At 29.3% G+C, this 26,923-nt stretch overlaps 2 protein-coding genes across 2 annotated transcripts in view; both read right to left on the bottom strand.

The window, feature by feature from the left end:
• LOC126895175 (uncharacterized) overlaps positions 1 to 2,195 on the bottom strand; it is a 4,732-nt gene extending 2,537 nt beyond the window's left edge. Inside the window, exon 1 of the mRNA XM_050666746.1 lies at positions 1,275 to 2,195. Within this exon, the coding sequence (XP_050522703.1) occupies positions 1,275 to 2,137 (863 nt within the window). The 5' untranslated portion in view covers positions 2,138 to 2,195. The remainder of the gene's footprint in view (positions 1 to 1,274) is intronic.
• A 17,680-nt stretch (positions 2,196 to 19,875) lies between these two features.
• LOC126895176 (uncharacterized) lies at positions 19,876 to 24,504 on the bottom strand. Its single transcript, XM_050666747.1, has 2 exons — positions 23,603 to 24,504; positions 19,876 to 20,916 (listed from the first exon to the last, which is right to left on the bottom strand). Exons 1-2 carry the CDS (start codon positions 24,463 to 24,465, stop codon positions 20,100 to 20,102), a joined length of 1,680 nt encoding a protein of 559 aa, XP_050522704.1. The 5' UTR covers positions 24,466 to 24,504; the 3' UTR covers positions 19,876 to 20,099.
• Between the last annotated feature and the right edge of the window lie 2,419 nt (positions 24,505 to 26,923).

Raw genomic sequence — 26,923 nt, 5'->3', positions numbered from 1 at the left:
GGAAATCTCCAAAAAAATTACAAGTTTAAAAATCGCTAATTTTCAAAATTTTTTAATTTTTTTTACTTAAAATTGCTATAACTTTTTCAATAATGAACATGTCAATATAATTTTAGCTTCGATGCGAAGCTGTGAAGGTATATGTTTCACTAAGATGTGTTTATTTTTTTTTTTGTGTCTTTTACCACTTTTTCTCAGCTCTCACCGAACGGATTTCTTTCAATGATACGTCAAAAGATCACAAATCGTATCTAATCGGAGACATTACCCTCAAAAATTGAAAACAAATCCCCTCGTTCCCCGTAAATGAGGGAAACCTCCAAAAAAATTACAAGTTTAAAAATCGCTAATTTTCAAAATTTTTTAATTTTTTTTACTTAAAATTGCTATAACTTTTTTTAAAAATAACCGAATCAATATTATTTTTTTTATATAGATGCATGATATCATTACCGTTCATTTGGTATAATTTTTTTTATATGTGACCCTTTACTTGCCCACAAGGGGGGATTTAAAATGACAACTTTTTCACAAAAAGTTTACTTTTTCAACTTGATTTTTGAAAATGTTCCGGAAGGTCTGACACTTTTATATATATCTTAAATTAAAGCTAATACTTTATACTTTAGTATGAAAAAAAAAAATTTCCGACTTTATTTTATCTTCACAGTGAAAATGGCTACCGAATGCTATTTTTGTGTGAAAATTCTCGATTTTATTTTTTACATTTTTAACTTTATAATGTTATAACTTATTGAAAAGTGTATGGATCAAGACAATTTTTTTATGAGAAATAATATTTTTTAATAATCCCTTTTTCATGCGACATAATTCATCTTAATTAGGATATTAATAATGAACTAGCAGATCATGTAGCTTTTGGAATAATCCACCAATTTTTTAAAAAAAGGGAAATTAAGGGAATAAGAGTTATTGTTGCTATTGAAATAATCTACCAATGTCTTAAAATTAACACTATCTAAAGATTTGCATCGAAGCGTTTTTTTTTTTGATAGTGATTTTAATCACTGTCAGATATCATAATGCTTGATCCATCTATGCCACGTCACCACTGTGCCGCGACCCCCCTGTGCTGGGTTTTTTTTATAATTTGCAGATGAGCCATTGAATATTTACTATAGTACGTTTTAAAAATTATCTAACAAGAATTTAATTTAATATTAAATGTAAATTTCTTATATTTACAAATATATATTAAGTTATTTATTTCCAAATATAAATTAAAAATTAAAATTAAGTGTAGAAATACTTACTTAGATGTTTTGGGATCCAGAAATTGTTCAAAGCCAAGATTTTTGTACCAAGTTTCTATGGTTTCGTTGTAAAATGAATTAAGCTTAATACATGTTAAATATACTAAGTAAGAATCATTTTCATTAGAGCATTCTTTAATTTCACTTATCAAATCAGTTTTTATAGAAGTGTCGATAATATTATTATTTTTAAAGAGATTGTTTACTTTTTTTAATGCTTCTGTATAAAATTGATTAAAATTATGAAATACACTTTCAGAGTCTTCAAGAATTGGTAAGCTATTGAGATCAAAATGGATGGTTTTTGATTTTTTCTGTAAAACATATTGTTGAAAGAATTCGATTTCGTCAATTATAGAATTTGGCATATTGCGTCCTGCAAATAATAATCTTACATCGATGTAGCTTATAAATTTCATAGCATTATAGAGATTTTCAAACATAGTCTTAGAATTTTTCACTTCTTCTACAAGTGATGTTACACAACAATTAAAATTTTCCGATAAATTTCTATCATGAAATTGCTTACATATAGTGAAGATAAAATACGTGTAAGCGAGAAAGTTTTTAAGTATTTCTGTGTACTTAAAATTGAGTATACTTATTGTATTAGAATAGTAATCTCTGAAGAAATTCTCTAACATGTTTGATCGATAATATTTCTCCAAATCAGTAATATAAATTGAATCTTTTTTTAGTTTGAGATTTTGTATTTGATTTGATCCAATTTGTGAACGAATGTGAGTCACCACTTTTTTTATATAATTTTTATAATTCTCACGATAATCTGAGTATTGTTCTGCTTCAAATGGTTTCAAAACGAAAATGACAGTAGTCATAAAAATTAAAGCAAAAAACTCCATTAAATAAAATGTTAATATTAAAAATTACTAGTTTGAAATTTAAGGAGATTTAAAATGAATACATGCGAATGTGTTCATTATTATTTTATATCATTTATTTTTTTAGTATTAAATGTGTATAAACAATATAAATCTTTTTTTTGCGTCTTCTAAAATATAATTCAATGCTATACAGACTTTAATTTTTATTTTCCAAATAATTTTATGTAGAATATGTTAATTATTTTGGATTACATTATATTAATGTATAATGATGCATAATAATTACTGTTAAAAATAATTTAATTTAAATAATATAACAGTTTTGTATAAATAAATAAATAGTAATATAGAATGGATAGCTAACATAATTATTGATATAGTAGTATTTTTTACTGAAATATAACTAAAATGCTATTTTACAATTTTTAAGTAATTATAAACACCCTGTTTAATATTATTATTTTGTTTGTGTATAAATTTATGAATTTCCATTATGTATACTGTAATATGTGTTTTCGATTTCATAGTTTGCAATAATTGTACTAAACATATTTTTAGCTCTAAAAATATTTAATTAATAATTTTGTCATTAATGTATAATATATATAAAGGTTATTAGGTATGACATTCGACGTTTATTTTTAATCTTAGTCATAATAAATTATAAATTTAAATTAAATTGATTAATTAAAAATGTATACAAAATTATTTTCCTTGTAGCTTCGATGCGATGCTGAGAAGGTATTAATTTTACTATGATGTGTTTTTTTTTATGTCTGTTGCCACTTTTTCTCAGCTCTCAATAGATCGATTTCTTTTAACAATACGCTAAAAGATCACAAATCGTATCTTGTTGAAGACATTACCCTTAAAAATTGAAAAATTTTCCCTAGTTCCCCGCAAATGGGGGAGATATCCAATAAAATTACAAATTTAAAAATCGGTAAATTTTGTCATTTTTCTCACTTTTTTTTTTAAACTTCTATAACTTTTTCAAAAATAAACTAATCAACATAATTTTTTTTTATACTAAAACCTTAGATATTTTCCTTTTATTTGATATAATTTTTTTGAAAATCTAACACTTAACCTGCTCATTGGGGGGGATTTAAATAAGCAACTTTTTTACAAAAACTAACTTTTTCAACTTAATTTTTGAAAATGTTCCGGAAATACTGCATCCTTTAATCATATATCAAATTAAAGTTTATTTTATGTACTATAAAATGAAAAAAAAAAATTTGTCCCGACACCTTATCTTCTATGTGCAAATGGCTGTCGAAATTATAAAAAAAATGTAATATTTGCGATAAAAATCACCTTTTATAACGATGTTTTTTGTACTTAAAACTGCCATAACTTTTTCAAATATTAACTAATCAAAATAATATTTCTTTATATTGAAACCTTAGGTAATTTTCTTTCATTTGATATCATTTTTTTTTGAAAATCTAACACTTATTCTGCTCACAGGGGGGATTTAAAATAGCAACTTTTTTACAAAAACTAACTTTTTCAACTTAATTTTTGAAAATGTTCCGGAAATACTGCGTCCTTTAAACATATATCAAATTAAAGCTTATTTTATGTACTATAAAATGAAAAAAAAAAATTTGTCCCGACACTTTATCTTCTGCATGTAAACGGCTGCCGTAGTTAAAAAAACGCTATTTTTGGGTTAAAATTTTCGAATTTCGATTTTAAATGTTCAACTTAAAAGTGCTATAACTTTTCGAAAAATGTAATTATCAGCACAAATATTTTTTTTCTAAATTTATTATAAGTACATCTTTCATTTGACATACTTTTTATTAAAATTGGACATTTTCCCCATATATAGGGGGTATTCAAAATTTGAAACATTGTATAAAAAATAGAACTTTTTCAACTTAACTTTTGAAAGTGTTCCGAAAATACTGCGTCCTTTAAACATATATAAAATTAAAGCTTATTTTATGTACTATAAAATGAAAAAAAAAAATTTGTCCCGACGACCTATCTTCTATGCGCAAATGGCTACCGTATTCAAAAATATGGTATTATTGTTTTAAAATTCTTGGTTTTGTATTTTATTTTATTATAAGGGGATTACACTGATTTTCATAAATATTATATCAATCTAAATGACATAGTATAAAAAATTAATCATATTTAAATTTTTTTGTTTCTTTGAAGTCGAGAAAAATAACTTTAAAGTTTGAACTAGCTAAATTTCCATTTTTATTAAGTGACGAATGAGACGTACGATTTTTTTATTATAACTTTCACTTTAAAGGACAATAAAAAGTAGGTTCAAAATGATTACTTTTAGCATATTAATAATCAAAATCAATAATAATTTGAAAACAATTAATTTTAAAAATTATATAATATATAATTAAAAGAATTACAAATCTGGGTATAATTAAGGAAATAAAAGTTGATGTTGCTTTTGTAATTATCCATCAATTTTTTAAAATTAAACAATATCTACGGATTTGCATAGAAGCGTTTCTTATGATAGTGATTTTAATCACTGTCAGATTAAATCTATACTGGACCCAACTATGCAACGTCTCCAATATGCCGCGACCCCACTGTGCAGGGTTTTGTTATTTTTTATTTAAGAAAACTATCACAAAAAACTATTTTCGATTGATTTTAACATATAAAATTTTACTTATAATATTCTAAAAATAAGTATTACTTGACTCAGATCTTTATTTATTATGAATAAGCACGTTATCCGGTCGTGATTTTCAGCTGTCTACCGTCGCACTCGTCAGAGTTGATGTTAACACTTCGGCTTTTCGGCGGTCAGTAGATAGTACAGGTCAAGGAGTTTAGCACCGTGAGACATGTCGGCGACTATGTCAATTTTAGTTCACCTGTTACTTACATCCGCCATGCGTGCCGTCGAATTTTATACTCTGTATTTGAGTTGTTTGTATTTTTATAAACATTGATAATAACATTTATAATAATATAATATAATTTTTTTATTAGAATTAAAAATCAACTGATTCGAACGTTTAAATTAAATACGTTAGTACGTTTATTATTACAAACTACCGATAGTGTCATACTATACAACAATTACCAATGTATATGCTTTTGCTCGTCTGATGCGCCGTGTTCGCCTCACTATCCGAACACCTCTAAATTCCAATTTATACTTGTATATACTTAAGTATACTTGTATATTCTCAATTTAACTACCGACTATTCGCGATTGCCACCTGTACACTGTGCTGTGTTCGCATTGCCGACAAGTGACAACGATCATCTATCTGACCTCTTCGAAAATCCTGTTTCGCATTAACAACTATAAATTAAAAAAAGAGAATTTGTTCCGACGACTTATCTACTATGTGTAAATGGTATCCATAGTTAAAAAAACCCAGCACAGAGGGGTCGGGGCACAGTGGTGACGTGACATAGTTGAGTCAAGTATAATGATATCTGACAGTGATTAAAATCACTATCATAAAAAAGGCTTCAATGCAAATCTTTTGATAGTGTTTAATTTAAAAAATTGGTGGATTATTCCAAAAGCTACATGATCTGCTTGTTCCTTATTTATATCCTGATTAAGATAAAGTTGTCGAATGAAAGAGGGATATAAATATTATTTCTCATAAAAAAAATTTATTGATCCATACAATAAGTTAAAGCATTATAAAGTTAAAAATATAAAATATAAAATTGAGAATTTTCGCCCAAAATTACCTTTTGGTAGCCACTTTCTCCGTGAAGACAAATTTTTTTATAGTAAAAAAGTATATTACATAAGCTTTAATTTAAGATATATATATAAAAGTGTCAGACTTTCAGGAACACATTCAAAAGTTAATTTTTTTTGAAAAAGTTGTCATTTTAAACCTCCTTATGGACAGATAAAGTTTCAGATTTATAAAAAAAATATACCAAATGATAGGTAAAGACATCAAGCATTTATAAAAAAAATTATATTAATTTGTTCATTTTTGAAAAAGTTATGGCAGATTTTAGTAAAAAAAATTGAAAAAATTTCGAAAATTAGTGATTTTTAAATTTGTAAATTTTTTGGATGTCTTCCCTCATTTACGGGGAACGAAGGAAATTTTTTCAATTTTTGAGGGTAATGTCTTCGACTAGATACGATTTGTGATCGTTTGACGTATCGTTGAAAGAAATCGGTTTGGTGAGAGCTGAGAAAAAGTGGTAATAGACACAAAAAAAAAAAAAAACTTAGTAAAACCAATATCTTCTCAGCTACGAATCGAAGCTATAAACGTGCTATTTTTGAAATCAAATTTTGTTTCATTATTTATTTTAAAATACCATACAAGGTTTTGCCACAATAATAAGTCCTCTAATTTTTATTAAAGTTAAAGTTTAAGTTTATTAAGTTAAACGTATCTGACTTACATTAAATATAAAATTAAACTTATTTTGATTGTTTTACCTCCTCAAACTTAAGAAAAGTAACTTTGAATTATTGATTTAGTGTAAATAGTTCTTTTTATCTATTTGTATATATAGTTTACGGTAGGTGTTGTACATACGCTCGGGGCAAAAAAATAGAACCCAAAAGAAAATTTTTTTATCATTTTTTCCTAATCCTTTTTTGAGGTGGAATAAAAATTCAAAATGAATAATAATAAATAGCATTTAATCAAAATATTCAATGAATATCGAGGACCCTATCACTGTAGTCTCCCCTTGTGATAAGGAATTTCTTATTCATATTAAAAAATTTTATTATTTAGTTTTTGGGTCTGTTATTCATTTATTTCAGCTCTCACATGATCAATTTTAATTATCAGTAAGTCAAAAGAACACGATATTAATCATGTTAAACTTATAATCGCCAAATATTGGAAAAAATTCTTTAATTCTAGTAATTTAGGCGTTTTCCAATAATACGCATTATAAAAAAAGCCACTTTAAAAAACCTTTTTTAAATTAAATATTTAAAAATTAAAAAAAGTAATAGTATAAAAAAAAGTAGTATAAAATTCGTTATTTTACTCAATGACACAGTAAAATCAAATAAATAATATAAAATATTTTTAAATGATAATAGACCAATATATTCTTTATTAAACTAAATTTTATGCTGATTTCAAGTTTGAATTAAAATTTATTCTATTACCTCATTTTTGAGATGATTAATAATTATAAAGCGAGTATTTACAAATGAAAAAATTTTATTAAAAAAACAATTTTTAATGAAATTGTATTTTTTATTAAAAATAATCCGTGCAAAATTTCAATTCAAAATGTCATTTTTAACTTATTTATTGATCCTTTAAAGTTGATTTTTATAAAAGTTTATAATTTAAAAATGTTGAACTTTTAAACACTATTTTAGCTCCACTTGAAAGTTTAGAATTTATATCATTAAATAGAAAATTTTATATAGAATAAAATATTCTATTTTTTAGATTGATACGTAAACTAACATAATTACTTTTAACAGTAAATTTATTAGGAAAACTCAAAATTTTTATAAAAACATTTTATTGTATTGTTATTGTAATAAATCATTTAAATCGAAGTCTTAGTACTCATTTCTATGCAGCTTTTGGTGTTCAAATAGATGCTAAAATTCCTAAATTTTTTGTATNCTTTTGGTGTTCAAATAGATGCTAAAATTCCTAAATTTTTTGTATTCCGTATAAACGATATTATATAGTATTTCTATGATTTTTGTAAAAATATTTTTTATTTTAATTTTATATTTTAAACTTTATAATGCTATATTTTTTTTGAAAAAAGTGTAGTATAAATAAAATTTTATTTTTATGAAAATATTTTTTATATACAGCTTTTAGCCGAAATACTTTTTTTTTTAAATCGGACCATTTCCCTTTATACAAGGTATGTTAAAACTTTAAACATTCGAATAGAAATTAAACCTTTTTAAACTAAATTTTTGAAAATGTTCCAGAAATAAGTTAAAAATTATGTAGTTTTAGTTATTATTGAGGTGGACATAATGCCCATGCACTCAGACCTGTTGGTCCATTGTGCGCACCTTATACCGAATTGTCTTGATTCGGTTTACCCACCTAAGTGTTATCACCAAAGTGTTAATACATTACCAACTATAAAGTCACCTCTAAAGATGACCAAAGAGTCCTGTCTTTCTGGCGAAATTAAGTATCTCTCTGGGTTTTAGGTTTTTAATATCCTCTTTTTCAGGAAATGGTTTATTCAAGTAGTTTGATCTTAGTGTGGACAAGGCTTCACATTCGCACATGATGTGAATGAGTCTTCCTCTTTTACTCCACACTTCCTGCACAATGGTGATTCCGATACCCCCATTGCGTTAAGATGCTTAAGCAGGTGACCATGTCCTGTCAGTAGACCAGTCAGGGTGCTTATTTGATGTCTAGTCATGCTATTAAGATCACCCAGCAATAAACCAGGGGTCTTGATAAACATTTTAGATTGTCTAGGTACTACCAAGTACTTCCAGATTTTCCTGTGTTGTTCTCTGCACCAATTCTTGGGTAACGCTTTGAGCGATTGCTCAGTGAGCCCTACCACTGGTTCTGGTCCAACATAGGTGTTCTCTGCTCCTTTCCTGGCTAGAAAGTCAGCATTCTCATTTCCAGTGACACCGTTGTGTCCTGGTACCCACGCTAGTGTAACTTTGTTGAACCTCGATAGTGATTCTAAAGTTTCCCTGCATTCGAGGACCAGCTTTGAATTCACCTGATCGTTACAGAGTGCTTTCAAAGCCGCTTGACTATCACTTAAGATAGTTATCTTCCTATTTTTGTATACCAGCAGGTTCTGAGCCCCTACCAGTATCGCCATCACCTCTGCTTGGAAAACAGAGGGTGTTGTGCCCAATGACATACTGACATTTATTCGTGGCTTTAAGCCCCAAATTCCAGCACCTACCTTTCCTGATTTTTTGGATCCATCTGTATATATCACAAATCCTCCTTTGTCAGTCAGGTGGTTAATATTCCATTCTATACGTGTAGTGATCTCCACTTTGTAGGGAATGTTATTCTTAAGAACCGGTTTGATATAGTCCAAGGGGTATTCTAAAAAGCCCTTGTCTATCTCTTTTAGTATTTTACCATGTTCTGTTGTATCACTCTCCAAAGTCCACATACCTAAGTTGTGGAATCTTAGTGCTGTAGCTTTGGCGTGAGCTTTCACCTCTAGATGCAGAGGAGGCAATCCAATTAGTGCCTCTAATGCGAACGTTGGTANCAATTAGTGCCTCTAATGCGACCGTTGGTGTAGTTCTTAATGCTCCAGTGATGGCAATAGCAGCCATTCTCTGTATGCGACTAAGTTCTTTCCTAGCTGTAATGAGTGCTGTTCTGGTCCACCAGACTAGGGCAACGTACAATATCATAGGTTTAATCACTGACGTGTACAACCAATACATAACTCTTGGTTTAAGACCCCATGTCTTTCCCAAGGCTCTGCTGCAAGTCCACAATGTGGTCATTGCTTTTTTGATTCTTGACTCAACATGTGATTTCCATTTTAGCTTACTATCCAAGATAATACCTAAGTATTTTACTTCTGATTTTAAGCTAATTTCTTGTCCATTCAGAGTAAGAGTGTCCAGGCTGTCTAGTCCTATTCTCTTTCTAATGAACATAACAACCTCTGCTTTATTGGGATTAACAGATAGACCGTACTTACTACACCATATCTGTATAGTGTTAAGTCTCTGTTGTGCTAAGTCAATAATAGTGTCTGGGAATTTACCCACCACTGCTATAACCAAGTCATCCGCATAGGCTTGTGTATAACAATATTTGTTTAACTCTCTAATAAGCGAGTCCAATACTAGACACCATAGCAAGGGGGATAGAACCCCGCCTTGTGGGCATCCCTGTTTGACACTCTTGATTACTTTGGTCTCATTGAGCTGTCCCAAAATGGAGCGTTCCTTAAGCATGGATTCTATCCACTTAATAATAAGTGGTTCTATTCCACGCTGTTGTGCAGATTCACACATAGCATCGAAGGGAGTATTGTCAAAAGCCCCTTCGATGTCCAGGAATATACCTACTGCATACATTTTATTCTCTACAGCTTTCCCTATCTTAGTAGTTAAGCAGTGTAGAGCTGTATCAGTAGATTTCCCCGTTTGATACGCATGTTGGTTTTCATGTAAAGGGTTCTCCTTAAGAGGCCCCTCCTTGATGTACCTATCAATAAGTTTCTCCATAGTCTTAAGAAGAAAAGAAGTAAGACTTATTGGTCTGTAGGATTTTGCTTCATAATAGTTAGTGCGGTTAGGTTTGGGTATAAACACTACCCTAACCTTACGCCAGCTTTCTGGTTGATAACCATAGGCAAGGCATGCCCTAAATATTTTGCAGAGATGGGGGACGATTATCTCTAACCCTTCTTGCAGAAGTGCAGGGAAAATTTCGTCACAGCCTGCAGCTTTAAAACTGCCAAAGGCTTTTATTGCCCATCTTATTCCACTTGGGGTTATCACTCTCCTGGTTAGTCTCCAATCAGCACAGGTCACTCGTTTGTCCTGTGCGTCATGTTCCTGTTCTCTGTTGTTAATTGTAGAGTCAGGAAAATGTGTATTCATCAAATGTGATAATGTTTCATTATCATTATTGGTGAACATTCCGTCTGGCAGTAGTATTGCCTCGACAGTTTTGTTTGGTCCATTCCTTAGTGATCGCAGAAGTCTAGTTGCTATAGGGAGTTGTTGTATATCCCCACAGAACTTCTTCCAGCTTTCTCTTTTGGACTTTTTCAATGCAGATTTGTAGTTCCTTTGGGCGTCCTTATAGGATTCCCAGTGTTGTTCCAAACCTGATTTCATTGCTTTATTTAAGAGCTTACGTGAACTCTTTCTTAATTTAGACAGGTTAGCATTCCACCAAGCTACACCCTGCCCTGTACCTTTCCTTTCTATTAAAGGACAGTTTTCTTTGTAAGCTGAGACAATGGAGTCCTGTAGCATATTTACAGCCCTTTCAGTACTCTGTCTCGACCCCAATCTAAACTGTAGGTTAATCAGGTCACGAGAGAGATCTGCCCTGTATTTGTCCCAGTTTGTTCTTTTCGGGTTCCTATAGTACTCCGTCTCAACTTTGTTAATTTCCAAAGTGAATCGTAAGTGCCTATGATCAGAAAGAGAAGGTTCGGAGGACACTTTCCACCCTTTTATCTTTTGAAGTAACCCTTTTGAACAAACTGTTAGATCAATGACTTCCTGCCTGTTCCTGATAACAAAAGTAGGTTCACTACCTCTGTTCAGTATACTTAGGTCTGTAGTCAGCAATAGATCCATTATAACCTCTCCTCTTTGGTTGATGTTACTGCTCCCCCAAATAGTGTGGTGTGCATTAGCATCCATACCTAGGATTAGTTCTAATTTTTCATTTTTGCAATAATTAAAGAGCATAGTTAGGTCCCTACCTGGGTCTGTGACCTCATATGGTAAGTATCCTGAAGCTACTATGATATTTTTACCATCATTTAGTGTTACTCTAATAATAGTCAAGTCTGCACTTGATAGATTAAGTATCAGGCTGGCTTTAACTTTATTATTAACCAAAATGCAAGTTCTTGGTTTATCTGCTTGTTTATGAAACAGTTTAAAATCCCTTAGATTTAGCCCCTTAATCTGGTCCCCATTTATCCATGGTTCCTGAATAAGTGCTATTTGTAAGGGTGTTGTATGCCTCTCAGTTAGGGTCCTTAGTAATACACTACTGGCCCCTTTACTGTGATGCAGGTTTATTTGCGTGAATTGAATTCTATTGTCAGCCATTCAGATAAACTGATGTTGACGCCTAAGAAAGCACGCTGTGCTGGGTGTGATACAGGTGTCTGAAACAGTCCCTGTGTCACACAGCCCCCCCTGTGGGTGGTGTCCCACCGCCGTCCCCAGGTGGCGACCGTGCCTTGGTTCCGCTCTCCACATTTCCTTTTGGATCTGTGGAGAGGTTCCCCTCAGCTGTGGCCGTTATTGAGGGTGGCGGTTTCCTGGGTCCCTTTCCCTTACGTAACACACTTCCTCCCTTCCCTTTCGAGGCAGGAGTAAAGTGTGTCCGTTTGCCCCTTACCTGTGCCTTACCTCCTTTCCCGAGTGGCACTGGTGATTCCTCAGCCTTCCTCTTCCCAGATTTTTGAGGTGTGGATTTTTTCACATCCTTCCGGGCTGGTGGCTGCTTGGCAACATAATCTGTGAAGCAAACTCTGCCCATTCCAAAATATGGACTGCGCTTCAGTTCCTCCAGTTTGACCATGCTGTTTTCGTCCACACTTAGAAACAGAGTTTGTCCTTTCGGGCCAACCTCTGTCTCATGGTGGACTTTCCAGATCGCCGTGTTCAGCCCTGGGTTTTGTTTTGCCAAAATTTCCATGATCTTCTTGGAATCTTTTGGCAGCCCTGGTATGTGAGTGACCATCCGTTTATACTTGATCGGGTTGTAGGCTTCCAAATGGAGTTCTGCACCGTCCCAAGGTTTTATCAAGTTGACATGGTCAGTGAGCCACTTAAGAGAGCTCTCTTGGGCTGCACTGATCACAAGTGCTCCATCAGTGAGTCTGGTGTCTTCAAACCTTGGTACGTCGGTTCCATCAGTACCCGACAGTATCAAGTCTCCAACACAAGACTCAATGAGTAGCCCCTGCTCTGTGGTCAACTTGTTAGTGGGGTAGCCTGCGAGGACCAGAGCCACTTTTTTATCATCGGTTACCACGTTCCTGTAGGTCGGTACCCAATGAGTTTTCTTACATGGAGGTTCTTGACCCTTGTCCTCAGGTTTTTGAGTTTCGGTTCCCTTGTCTCCCTCCTTTGGTAGGTTCTTCTGCCCCTCCATGTTTGCTCGGCTCCTCTTCAGCTTGCGCCTCTGACTGCCGCTCAGTTTCTCAGGTCTAAGTTTTAGACCCTCGATTTTGTCAGCTACTGCTCCCAGTTGATCTTGCGATTCCTGGTCTACATTTGCTGACGTTGCTGTCTCTTTGCTAGTAGACGGTTCACCAAGTGTCCCGTTGTTGGCATTGAGACCTTCAAGTTCGGCGATTCTTCTGCGAAGAGTCGCCAGTTCACGATCTTGTTCCGACAGGTTGTCCGTAGGATCCCTGATCGTCACAAGTTCGTTGTTTTGTGGTTTTTCTATGTTTTTGTCCATATAGTTCCCACGAGAAGTCGAGAAATAAAGGTCCGTCACAGCAGAGCTCGATACTGTGATAAGGCTGTATACTCTATGGTGCGCCAGGTGCCATAGAGGATGCCAATGGTCACTTTACCTTTTGGCTAACTACCCTGTGACAAGTTAGCAACCCTTTCACTTGGTATGGCTGGGTTAGGGGGGCCTATTCGCTGTTAGCAAGCAGGTATGCCCAGGCCTACCGGTCCCAACTAACCAAAGTCATGACCAGCTAAGAGCAGTGGTACGTGTTGCCACCCCCACTGAAATAACTAGGGTCCGCGGGGTTGTTAGGCCCGTAATCCTTGCGGATTCACCTGCGGGATAAAAATTATGTAATATACTATAATAAAAAAAAAATATTTGAATTTTCCGTTGTCTTCATGGTAAAAGTGGCTACCGTATTCAAAAATATGCTATTTTTGTATTAAAATTTTTAGTTTGGTATTTTATTTTATTTGAAAATATTTTACAAGGAGAGTACGCTGATTTTTTAAACTTTATTTGTGTGTGTTACTACCAGACCATAATATCCCAAATTTTTTGGTAACATTATATAAATCATAAATATAAAAAAAAATTATTTTTAGTTTCACCTGAATTAAACAAAAAAATTTTACAATTGTAATCAAATTTTATAATATGCTCAATTGAGTAGATTTTTTTAACAAAATTTTGATTGTTCTTTTTAATTAAAGTAAATCTTTAAATTAAATAAGTTCTAATATTTCGACTGTAGAATCTTTTTAAACATCAAAAGTTACTTAGAAATGATTGCAATGATTTCTATTTAAGTGACCTGTTACAATAAAAATGCAATAAAAGTATTAAGCTTTTTTGATAAATTTACATTAAATAGTAATTATACAATTTCTACTACATATTAATCTTAACAATACAATTTTCTTAATTTTTATAAAATTTTCTATTTAATGATGTCAATTTCAAATTTACAAGTTGTGCTAAAAGTCACAATAAATTAAACTCTTTTTTTATTACACTTTTAAAAAATCTACTTTAAAGACCAAAAAAACAGGTTAAAATTAATATTTTGTACTGATTATTTTTAGAATAGGGTCAAGTGGGGTAAATGGAAATTGGGGCAAAAGGAAAAAAATATTATTTAAAATAAATTATTAGTGATTATAGAATTCGGTATCATTATAACCATAGTACACATAAGGTATAATAGTGTGCAATGATAAAAATAGGGAAAATTTGAGGATATGTATAAATTGATATCACTCGAAAAAGTGTTTATGATTCTTTTAGATTATATTTTCTGCTCAACGGCTTTTGAGCAGGGTATCTTCATCAAAAATATAAGTAGAACAGTACAGTTTGAACTAAATTGTCATTTCATATTTACTTATTTATTATACGGCCCTAAAACTAGTTTAATATCACTTTTTCTATGGAATTATATTTTTTTTGTAAAATACAAAATAAAAATCAATTGGGGTAAATGGAAATTTGGTTTTGGGGTAAATGGAAATATTAATAACAAATATAATTTGAAATATTACGATCTTTATCATTTTTTTTTCAACTTCAGAGTGCGTAATTATATAAAAAAAAACATATTAACAGTTGTAGAAAATAAAATTTCATTAGAACCTTTAACGTCAAACACTTTTATGGACTAAATTTTTCCAACATCAAGTAATAATATCTCAGTAAGCCCAAAAGATATAATATCTATTTTTTCAATTCAATTAATACAATATAAAACTAACAATACAATTTGTGTTACAAAAGACCGAGTTCCTCATCTTAGAGTAACAAAGTATGGTGAAGTTTTAACAAATAAAAATGTGTTAAAATAATTGGAGGAAGCAACCTCAAAGAAAAAGCTAATCAAATATCCTAGTAAACTTGGGAGACCTAAGAAAGCTATTAAAGATGTACAAAATATTGTGTTGGAACAATCAATTGATAATATTGATGATGTAGTTTATCATTCATCAGAAGATGATTGTAATGACAATTCATTAGATTTAAGTATTGAAGAAGTTTTATACAATACACCAATTTGGTCTCAAATAAAACCTGGAGTATTTCTTTTAATAGATTTTATTGGAGGGAACCGTAAGAAACAACATTTTAAGTATGTATGTTTAGTTAAACGTGTAGATGAAGATGATGGGGATATTTTAGTCCGAGGATTAAAAAAAAATAATGAAATTGGAACTGATTTTTATATTGTTGAAAATGACTTGTCAGATATTACAGTAGAGATGATTCTTGCAATATTACCAATACCAACTGAACATAAGAAGAACAGAAAAACGATATACACATTTCCTGGATACATAAATGTTGATGAAAATTAATCAGTTTAGGCACTATGTTACCTACTTATTCATACATTAATTTATGTGGTATATTTTAAAACTAAAAATGCTGTTAGTTTGTTATTTTGTTTATAATTTTTACTTTACATTGTTATTTTTTATGTTAAATTATTATTATCACTATTATATGAAAACAAAAGACTGTTAATATATTTTGAAAGTTTATGAAATAGTAAGTAAGCATTAAACTGTACTAAATTATGTTAAAATAATAAAGATAACCTAATTATTTAACTAATTTAATTGTAATTTATGTAATTCAAACAAATTTTCATTTGCCCCAGGCTTATAACATTATCAACTATACTTTAATTTTCATTTACCCCATACACAATATACTATTTGGGACAAATGGAAATTTGTAGGTATCGAATACATGAAGTAATATAATGATAGCTGTAAAAGAACAATTTCATTTGCCCATTATGTTTGTTCAATATAACACTTGCTGTTGGAAATAGTTATTTTCATTTACCCCAGAAGTATGGGGCAAATGTAAATTTTTTATGCAATTTTATATTATTTTTTTCTCTTAAAATAATCAACTATTTTAACGTTTGATTGAAATGTTAGACACATATTGAATATAGTTTAATAGTTTTTATCTAAACCAAAATTAAAAAAAATTATTACTACACGAATCTAATAAAAGTTGTAAAACATGTAAATTTCATTTCCATTTACCCCACTTGACCCTATTCAAAATAAAATTTAATAATAATTTAAAAACAATTTTTTGTTTTGTTTTTAATAATTTTTTTATCGTAATAAATCATTTCAAAAGAAATATTTTTCATTTCTATGTAATTTTTGGTGTTTAAATAGATGATACAATTGAAATATTTAGAACTATTTTCCTTATAGTTATAACTAATATTTTTTAGCTAATTAGTAATAATATCAAAAATTATTAGTGATAGAAAAAATATAATTGCTAAATGAAAAATTGAATAATAAAAGTAATATTTTTGACTCTCAATAAAATTTGTTGTAAACTATTTATTCATAATTAATAACAAATTATTTTCTAAAAAGTTTTGTGATAAACCCTTCAATTTTTATACACGTTTACCATAAAAGTAATAAATACGTTATAATTTTTTTTATAAATTCCCCGAAAAAATTACAATACTAAAATATTAAACATCAATCTGTTTAATTTAATTGCTATAATAAATATTTAATTCTAAATAAAATAACTACCAAACGGGAATAATAAAGAAATAGGAATTCATTTTGCTTTTTCTAAGAAATTTGAAGATTATTTAATTATGTTCTACACCCAAAGAAAAACCTCGATATATATAATAAATTCATTGTTCAATTTGATAAATATATCATTACTATTGAATCAATGATATATTTATCAATATGATATTTTTTTTTCTTGTCTTGAACAATAATTATTTATAAGAATAGTTATTTTGTTCGTATTAATAAAACATTATCATAAACCCTTGATAAAATTTCTCTTTCAATTTTGATTGAGGTTTTTCTTTGGGTGTACACTGAAATACTACAATTTACATATTCTGATTATAATAATTGACCAAATTTTGAAAATTTAATTAAATTACAATATTTAATGAGTATTTTGGGAATAATTATAAAAAATTCATTGCGTGTATAGTCGTCCCAAAACTAAAAATATGGGGGGAGGTGAAAAAATTCATTTTTGTCAATTGATTAGTTTTTTTTAATAATTATTTTTTGGCAGTATTCTCTTACATTAAAAAATTGCCGATTAAAATAATCAAATTTTGCTAAGGGAGGGGTTTTATCACTCATATTAATTTTAAAAAATGTCATTAGTAATATTAATCAATTGAATTAATTAATATTAATATTTTGAGACGTATACCATTAGCGAGGCGATGCAATCGTGTGCGTGCGGATACGGTGCAGCTGCAATTTTATGTACGTGTTTTGGACGACCGGCAGCGTTGTCCATACGGTAAAATATTTGTATATTACTATTAACGGTAATTTATTTTTAGAATTAACTGCTTGTCGTTATCGGTTGTTATAATAGTATAATCGCTCTTATTATTATTTTCATTCCTATTTTCTACTGCGACCTTTAAAATAATAATATTTGTATTGCGTTTTATTGTATTATATTTAATTTGACAATTTTTTATTCATATGACTAGCGGTATTATATTTAAAGTCGCACCCCCCTCACCAGCACCGACGAGCCGGTGCTGTGTCACTTACGATAATTATTCAAAGGACAGGCGCTAACACAACGCACTGCAATATACTACGTATGTGAAAAGACAATAATAAAAATCTGTGGACAGATATGGAACAGAAATAAAATACAGTAAGTATAACTAGACGTATAGTAGAACATCACAGCGGAAGGATATTAGCAGAGGATAAGTGTGCGCCTTCGGTAATCAAATTCCGGTATGTGCTATTATCGTTAATTGTGAAATATAATGTGGTGGTGGGGAAATGACAAGACCACACATATAACTCCAAATAGAAATTTAGAGAAGCTCAGACGCCAATGCGAACACCGGAATGGCAATGGCGTATACGACAGTTGTAGATAAAATGTATAGGTATCTTTTAACAACCATTTACCATTTTAACAACTAGTCATTCAATATAAAATGATAATTAAAAAAAAAAAATTTCTGGAATTTTTTAGTTACATGTCTACTAATAAATTACAACTACATGCTAACATTTATTCATTATTAAGTAAGTTTTGGGTCCATCCCTTATGCCTAAGGGTATCAACTTTTTTTTAATTTTTTTTTAATATATCGATAGTTTATTCTTTGTTTAAATTAATAGCGTTTAAATTTGTTATTTAAATTTATTCATTTGCTTGTTATATTACCTTAAAATTTTTCGAGATTATACAGGGTGATTTTTTTATCATAACCCACTCAATTACTCGCAGAATAATAATAATTTAAACCTTTTTTTGTTTTATTAACTTTAGTTACACATTATTCTTGAATTTTTAACTATGTAATACTTTTTAAGTTCATCCCTTATGCCTTAGAGGGGGGTCAACTTTGTTTTTTTAAATGGTAACACATATTTTTAATTTAATAAAATGTTTGAGTTTTTAATTTAATAGTAAATGGCATTTGAATTTTTAATATAACTTTATTAGCTTATTAGATATAAACATTTAAAGTTTCAAAATTTTGAGTTAATATACATGTATAATACACATGGGATTGTAAATACAGGTAGCTAATTGGATTTTTATGACATTGCTGTCTCAGTCACGGATTGTTTATTATCAATTATGATTATCAATAGATATACTTTCTGTATTGTCAGTTAGTGTATTTATAAACTCATAACAATGTGCCTTACTACAATTGATAATAACAATGCTGTGTACCTGCTAATATCGATGTTATAAAAAACCAATTAGCTACCTGTATTTGTAATCCCTTGTGTATTATACCTGTATATTAATTCAAAAATTTGAAACTTTAAATGATTATATCTAATAAACGAATAAAGTTATATTAAAAATTCAAATGCCATTTACTATTAAATTAAAAACTCAAACATTTTATTAAATTAAAAATATGTGTTACCATTTAAAAAACAAAGTTGACTCCCTTCCAAGGCATAAGGGCTGAACTTAAAAAGTATTACATAGTTAAAAATTCAAGAATAATATGTAACTAAAGATCATAAAAAAAAAAAATGTTTAAATTATTATTATTCTGCAAGTAATTGAGTGGGTTATGATAAAAAAATCACTCTGTATACATGTTTAAAATAAGCGAGACTATAAACACAGGTTGCTAAGTTGTAAAGTTTTATAAACTTTATGCTACTTTTAGTAATATGTCCGGTATTACCAATTGTTACGTTTTACTTTGCCCAAGATTTAAAGAAAATTCTGTTTGGTATCATGCTTTACGCAAATATTGACTTGGGTTTAACGAAATAAATTTATATTGCAAAATTTACTTGTTGTATTATTTATTTTGACAGATTGTGAATAATAAAACAAAGAAAAATAATATATTTATAGAATAATTTTTTTAGTAGTTACTCATTAAGTATTTAATGTTATAAGATATTGGATTATGGCGAGTTCTTGAAAGTGATTCTTTTTAACTCAAATGGACAAAACAATATAAAAAATATTAAAAATATAACACAAATTCGCGTTACATATAATTTGGTTAGTAATTTATTTTTAAAGCTTTTAATATATTAATAGATTATTTTTTTGTTTAAAAAAATTACAAATACAAATAATTTTTCAATGTTATATTTAAATAGTATTAAATATCAGAATTGATGACGGTTCTTAACATTGTTAACTAAACAAAATTATATTTATATAACTTATTGATATATTTTTAAAATTAAATTGTAGCAAGTGTGCAGGTAAATTTTTTAATTAATAACTCGTTGATATTGAGCCTTACTATGTATTGAATGCTAAGTAGATAAATAATCCATTTAATCCACAATAAATTTAATAATTCTGCCGTTTTAGCTTTATATAAGATAGTTAATTTTTCTGAAACCCAATTCTTCATAACAAAATTTGTAAACGTTTTCACAAAAATTTTCTAAATTATCACATGCAATTAGATAAATTTCTGTTGTCTGTATATTAGGATTATGTATTGTATTTGTTGAATTTCTGAAACTTATTATTAAATTTGTTTCATCATAAAAAGGGTTTTTCATACAACAACGGGTTTTAATGTTTTTATATTCGCTATATAAATTTTCACAAAACTCACAACGAAATTTTATAAATAAGTCCAGTTGTTTGTCAACGTCGACTTTTTTCATATCAAGATGATCGAAGTTATTAAATTGTGAAAACTCTTTTTTCTGAAATAAATTGAGAACATCTTCAACCAATTTTAATATATACAATAAATTCGAATGAGAGTTGTAACTAAAATTCCATATTGATAATTTATTTAAAGTATTTATAGCTGAATGTAATCCTTCAAACATTATTTTAGATTTGTTGAATGAGTTAAAAAATTGAATCAAACAATTGTGCAAAACAGATTTTTTACCTTTTTTACAAATAGACAATATAGTAGAGAATAATGTATAGAAGTTTTTCAGTATTTCTGTATACCTGCATCTTAATAATTGTGTTACATGTTCTTTTTTTATTTGAAAATTTATGCTATTAATTGGGTCTTTTATTATACTTTCTACGTTGAATTTTTTGTTATTATAAATTATATTTATGTGATCCATTGTTTCCCAACCTTTTTCCCGAAGAATAATATTGAGAGCTTTAATTCCGTAATTTAGATTTATAAATGGTTCTATTTGCGGTATGAAACTATATTAATAAAAAATATTGTGAATATTTCGTAAATATATAGATGAAATAAAATAAAATATTGTCAATAAAAATTGTTTTATTTTCATTTAGATTAATATTGCAACGTTTATTGTCTCAGCACTGAAAGAAATTGGCCAAACTGTCAAAAATGTCACCAACATCAAGTATTAGCTAACAAAAATTCCTTTGCCCCTCTTTTTTGTCGATATAGACCCCAATGGGAGTGATAGTAACATTTTTAATATTTCTTCCCTCCTACATACAAAGATCAAAGTTGAAGAACCCTACAAAAGACGACAGTTTCCTCAATATCAGAACGGACAAGCCTATGGCCTACACCCGTACCTACTGTGCACAACTATCGAAATGTGTCAAATGTAAAGGTAACCATCCCACCCACGCCTGCAAAAAATCTCCAGATATATTGGCTAAATACGCACTCTGTGAAGGACCACATCCAGCCAACTATAAAGGATGTCAAATATATAAAAAAAACTAAGCAAACACAACACTCTAAGCAAGAAACCACACAACCACCGCCACTCAACCCACACTCCAATCCAGAGCACTGCCACCAACAACCAGCAACTAAAAACTCACCAAACCCATGTTTGTATGCAAATGTAACTGGGGGTAACCAATCCAACTCAATTCCTACTCCAACAAATAATAATGAAATCTCACTCCTTAAATTTCTTGATGAGTTTCTTTAACTCTAAACATCCCTATACACATCTATGTAGTATATTTTCCCCCACGCCATATTATCACTCTAGCTCAATTTAGTAACTATTTCCTAACACTTGAACAAAAATTTATAATAGGAGGCGCATCAATGCAAATAATACACACTGGGGCTGTCGTACAAATAACCCTTGGGGAAACACACTCAATCGCTTTACTCCAACCCAAAACTACAAAATCCTTACTCCTTCCTCATTTACCTACTGGCCACCTCATTTCCTTATCAGCAAGTGATAACTCACTTTGGAAAACTACAAGGAAAATCCTTCAATCCCAATCGCTTGTACCTCCTTTGTATAAAACTGACGATACTTGGGCCATCAATAATATAAAAAAAGCAAACTTATATTCTCACCACTTAATTTCTACCTTCCAACCACACTATTATATTCTATGTCCTACCTAAATTAAAAAGGTAAACCGTTTTCTACCCTGCTCTTTACCCATGACCTTACCATCTAATCACACACAACCAAGTGAAGTTGAACACACAGTACGAAAATCTGCTAAAAGAAACTCTCTTCTCCTGACTTCCATATATCTCTATGCTTAGGCTCTCCTACTTTTCCATTCTATGGAAATTTTCAGTGATCATCATGGTCCTCAAGCATGGTAAAGCCCCGGACTCCTCTGAATCTTATAGACCAATCAGTCTTCTTCCCTTATTCTTATTTTAAAACGTACTCTCTCTGCAATTGAATCCAATTTCCCAATCATTCAACTATTCTCCAGGTGCACCGCATATTTGACGAAATTTCCTACAATCTAGAGAAAAAGCTAGTATGCACAAGTGCATTTTTGGACATACTTTTGACAAAGTGTGACACGATGGTCTCTTTTTTAAACTAAAATCTTTTCTTATCCCATATTTTTAGCGATTTTTTTTTAGAAAATAGACAATTTACCGTACGATCAGGATCTTCCTTTTCTTAAATATCTCCAAATTGTACTGGTGTACCTCAAGGAGATGTTGCAGCACCTTTATTATTTAATCTTTTCACCTCGGATCAGCTCACTACACTATACACCACCACCGCCGACTTTGCTGACGATAATGCTCTCCTAGCCCTTCACGCCGACCCTGTAACTGACTCAAACTTTATCCAAAACCACCTTAATCTGTTATCATTTTTGTATAAAGAATGGGTAATAAAAATCTATCAACTGTACATTTACTCTAAAACAAACAGTCTACCCACATATCTACCTCAATAACATATCCCTATCAACCGCCCAAAAATTAAGATACCTAGGTCTACACATGGACCGCAGCCTTACCTAGGCTATTCATATCTATTCCAAATAATTCAATTGCGTTTTGTTCTCACATCACAACACCTAAATTTGAAAAATAAAATTCTTTTATACAAACAACTTCTTAAACCAACTTTGAAATATGGCTTCCAGCTATGGGGACCCACCAAATCATCTAACATCAATAAAATACAAACCTTCCAAAACAAATGCCTCCACCAAGAAACAAAAGGCCCATTTTACGTCTCCAATGACGTACAATCCATAATGATCTCTCCATCCTAACAGTCCAAAATACTACCCCAACATTATACAAGCTTTTACACTCTAAAAATTTAAACCATTAAAACCCTCTGATCTCTGATCTATCCGTCCACTCTATTCCTGGAGACCCCAGAAGACGCCTCAAGCGAAAGTGGTGCCGCGACCTATTGATTATTTATATACAAATTCACACATCATGAAGTACCAGCACTGGTTGGCCTCTTCTATCAAGTCTACTGTCTCTATATATTATTTCATTTATTTGCTTAATCACTTGTGCTTATTGTAATTCAATTTATTACAGATTGAAAGATTCCAAATAAAAGAAAAAAATGTAAATTTCTTATATTTACAAATATATATTAAGTTATTTATTTCCAAATATAAATTAGAAATTAAAATTAAGTGTAAAAATACTTACTTAGATGCTTTGGGATCCAGAAATTGTTCAAAGCCAAGATTTTTGTACCAAGTTTCTATGGTTTCGTTGTAAAATGAATTAAGCTTAATACATGTTAAATATACTAAGTAAGAATCATTTTCATTAGAGCATTCTTTAATTTCACTTATCAAATCAGTTTTTATAGAAGTGTCGATAATATTATTATTTTTAAAGAGATTGTTTACTTTTTTTAATGCTTCTGTATAAAATTGATTAAAATTATGAAATACACTTTCAGAGTCTTCAAGAATTGGTAAGCTATTGAGATCAAAATGGCTGGTTTTTGATATTTTCTGTAAGACATATTGTTGAAAAAAATCGATTTCGTCAATTATAGAATTTGGCACATTACGTCTTGTAAACATAAATCTTACATCGATGTAGCTTATAAATTTCATAGCATTATAGAGATTTTCAAACATAGTCTTAGAATTTTTCACTTCTTCTACAAGTGATGTTACACAACAATTAAAATTTTCCGATAAATTTCTATCACGAAATAGCTTACATATAGTGAGGATAAAATACGTGTAATCTAGAAAGTTTTTAAGTATTTCTGTGTACTTAAAATTGAGTATACTTATTGTATTAAAATAGTAATCTCTGAATAAATTCTCGAACATGTTCGATTGATTATTAACCTCCATATCAGTAATATAAATTGAATCTTTTTTTAGTTTGAGATTTAGTATTTGATTTGATCCAATTTGTGAACGAATGTGATTCACCACTTTTTTGATACAATTTTTATAATTCTCGCGATACTCTGAGTATTGTTCTGTTTCAAATGATTTCAACACGAAAACGACAAAAGTCATAAAAATTAAAGGAAAAATCTCCATTAAAAAAAATACTAATATTAAAAATTACTAGTTTAAAATTTAGGGAGATTTAAAATGAATACATGCGAATGTGTTCATTATTATTTTATATCATTTATTTTGTTAGTATTAAATGTGTATAAACAATATAAATCTTTTTTTGCGTCTGCTAAAATATAATTCAATGCTATACAGACTTTAATTTTTATTTTCCAAATAATTTTATATAGAATATGTTAATTATTTTGGATTACATTATTGTATTTAATGATGCATAATAATTACTGTTAAAAATAATTTAATTTAAATAATATAACAGTTTTGTATAAATATTTATTTGTATTTTAATACTGAATTATAACTAAAATGCTGTTTTACAATTTTGAAGTAATTATAAACACCCTGTTAATATTATTATTTGTTTTATGTATAAATTTATGAATTTCAATTAAGTATATTACAATATGTTTTTTCTATTTCATAGTTTGCAATAATTGTACTCAACATATTTTTAACTCTATAAATATTTAATTATTAATATTGTTATTAATGTAAAATATATAAAGGGTATTAAGCATTAATATCTTAGTTTTACTAAGTTTTTTTTTTTTTTTATGTCTGTTACCAAACTATCTCAGCTCTCACTGAACGGATTTCTTTCAACGATACGTCAAAAGATCACAAATCGTATCTAATCGAAGATATACCCTCAAAAATTGAAAAAATTTCCCTCGTTCCTCATAAATGAGGGAAGACATCCAAAAAATTTACAAATTTAAAAATCGCTAATTTTCGAAATTTTAAAAATTTATTTTTCTAAAAACTGCCATAACTTTTTCAAAAATGAATATATAAATATAATTTTTTTTTTATAGATGCTTGATGTTTTTACCTATCATTTGGTATATTTTTTTTATAAATCTGACCCTTTATCTGCCCACGGGGGAGAGATTTAAAATTACAACTTTTTCACAAAAAATTTACCTTTTCAACTTGATTTTTGAAAATGTTCCGGAAAGTCTGACACTTTTATATATATTTTAAATGAAAGCTAATGTAATACACTTAAATTTGAAAAAAAAAATTTGACCTCTGGATTTGTCTTCGTGGTGAAAATGGCTACCAAATGCTATTTTCGTGTGAAAATTCTCGATTTTATTTTTTACATTTTTAACTTTATAATGCTAAAACTTATTGAAAAGTGTATAGATCAACACAATTTTTTTATGAGAAATAATATTTTTTAATAATCCCTTTTTCATGCGACATAATTCATCTTAATTAGGATATTAATAATGAACTAGCAGATCATGTAGCTTTTGGAATAATCCACCAATTTTTTAAAACTAAACACTATCTAAAGATTTGCATCGAAGCGTTTTTTTTTTTGATAGTGATTTTAATCACTGTCAGATATCATTATGCTTGATCCATCTATGCCACGTCACCACTGTGCCGCGACCCCCCTGTGCTGGGTTTTTTTATAATTTGCAGATGAGCCATTGAATATTTACTATAGTACGTTTTAAAAATTATCTAACAAGAATTTAATTTAATATTAAATGTAAATTTCTTATATTTACAAATATATATTAAGTTATTTATTTCCAAATATAAATTAAAAATTAAAATTAAGTGTAGAAATACTTACTTAGATGTTTTGGGACCCCCCTGTGCTGGGTTTTTTTTTATTTTAAAATGCTATAACTTTTTAAAAAATGCATGACTCAATTGTATTCTTTAATGATAAATACTTTATATATACCTCTGTCATTCGTCTTACTTTTTTTTAAATTAGACCATTTCGCTTTATATAGGGGGAGTTCAAACCTTTGTCTCCCATAAGTTGAGAAAATTGACCTTGAAAAATTTTAATTAGCTTAAATAGGGCCATTTTACTTACGGTGAACAACTCGTGTTATGGTCCAATAGACAATACGTGGTTCTATAACACGTACGTACTCGGGATTGAATCCCATCGACTGATGAAATTAAAATATATAATGATTATATATATATATTATTACTCATCATCATCTCTTTATATATATATTCGTACTTGGTTAATAGAAAAAGTTATATTTATGAGCATAAATTATTGTTTTACTTTACTTTAATTTTTACTATTGAACAATCGATAATTTGTACCATCAAAATGTGCTTTGAATGCAAATAAAACTATATAGATACATAAAATTAAAAAAAAAATTAACAAATATTACATAAAATTAATAATTCAAAGAGAAAACAGTGAAAAAAATGCAAAACATTTTATTAATTTCAAAATGTGTTCTCGTTTAAAAAACAAGTTGACACCCTTAAAAGGCATATAAGATGATCTTAAAAAGTATTACATAGTTAATAATTCAAGAATAATGTGTAACTAAAAAAAACCAAAAAAATAAAAAGTTTAAATTATATTTATTCTTTATATAATTGAGTGGGTTATGATAAAAATCATAACTCTGTATACATATTA

Source organism: Daktulosphaira vitifoliae, unplaced genomic scaffold (genome assembly GCF_025091365.1).
Source record: "Daktulosphaira vitifoliae isolate Bord-2020 unplaced genomic scaffold, ASM2509136v1 Scaffold_1, whole genome shotgun sequence".
NCBI lineage: Eukaryota > Metazoa > Arthropoda > Insecta > Hemiptera > Phylloxeridae > Daktulosphaira > Daktulosphaira vitifoliae.
Note: the sequence above shows the minus strand (reverse complement) of the source record. Positions and strands in the feature narration are given on the sequence as shown.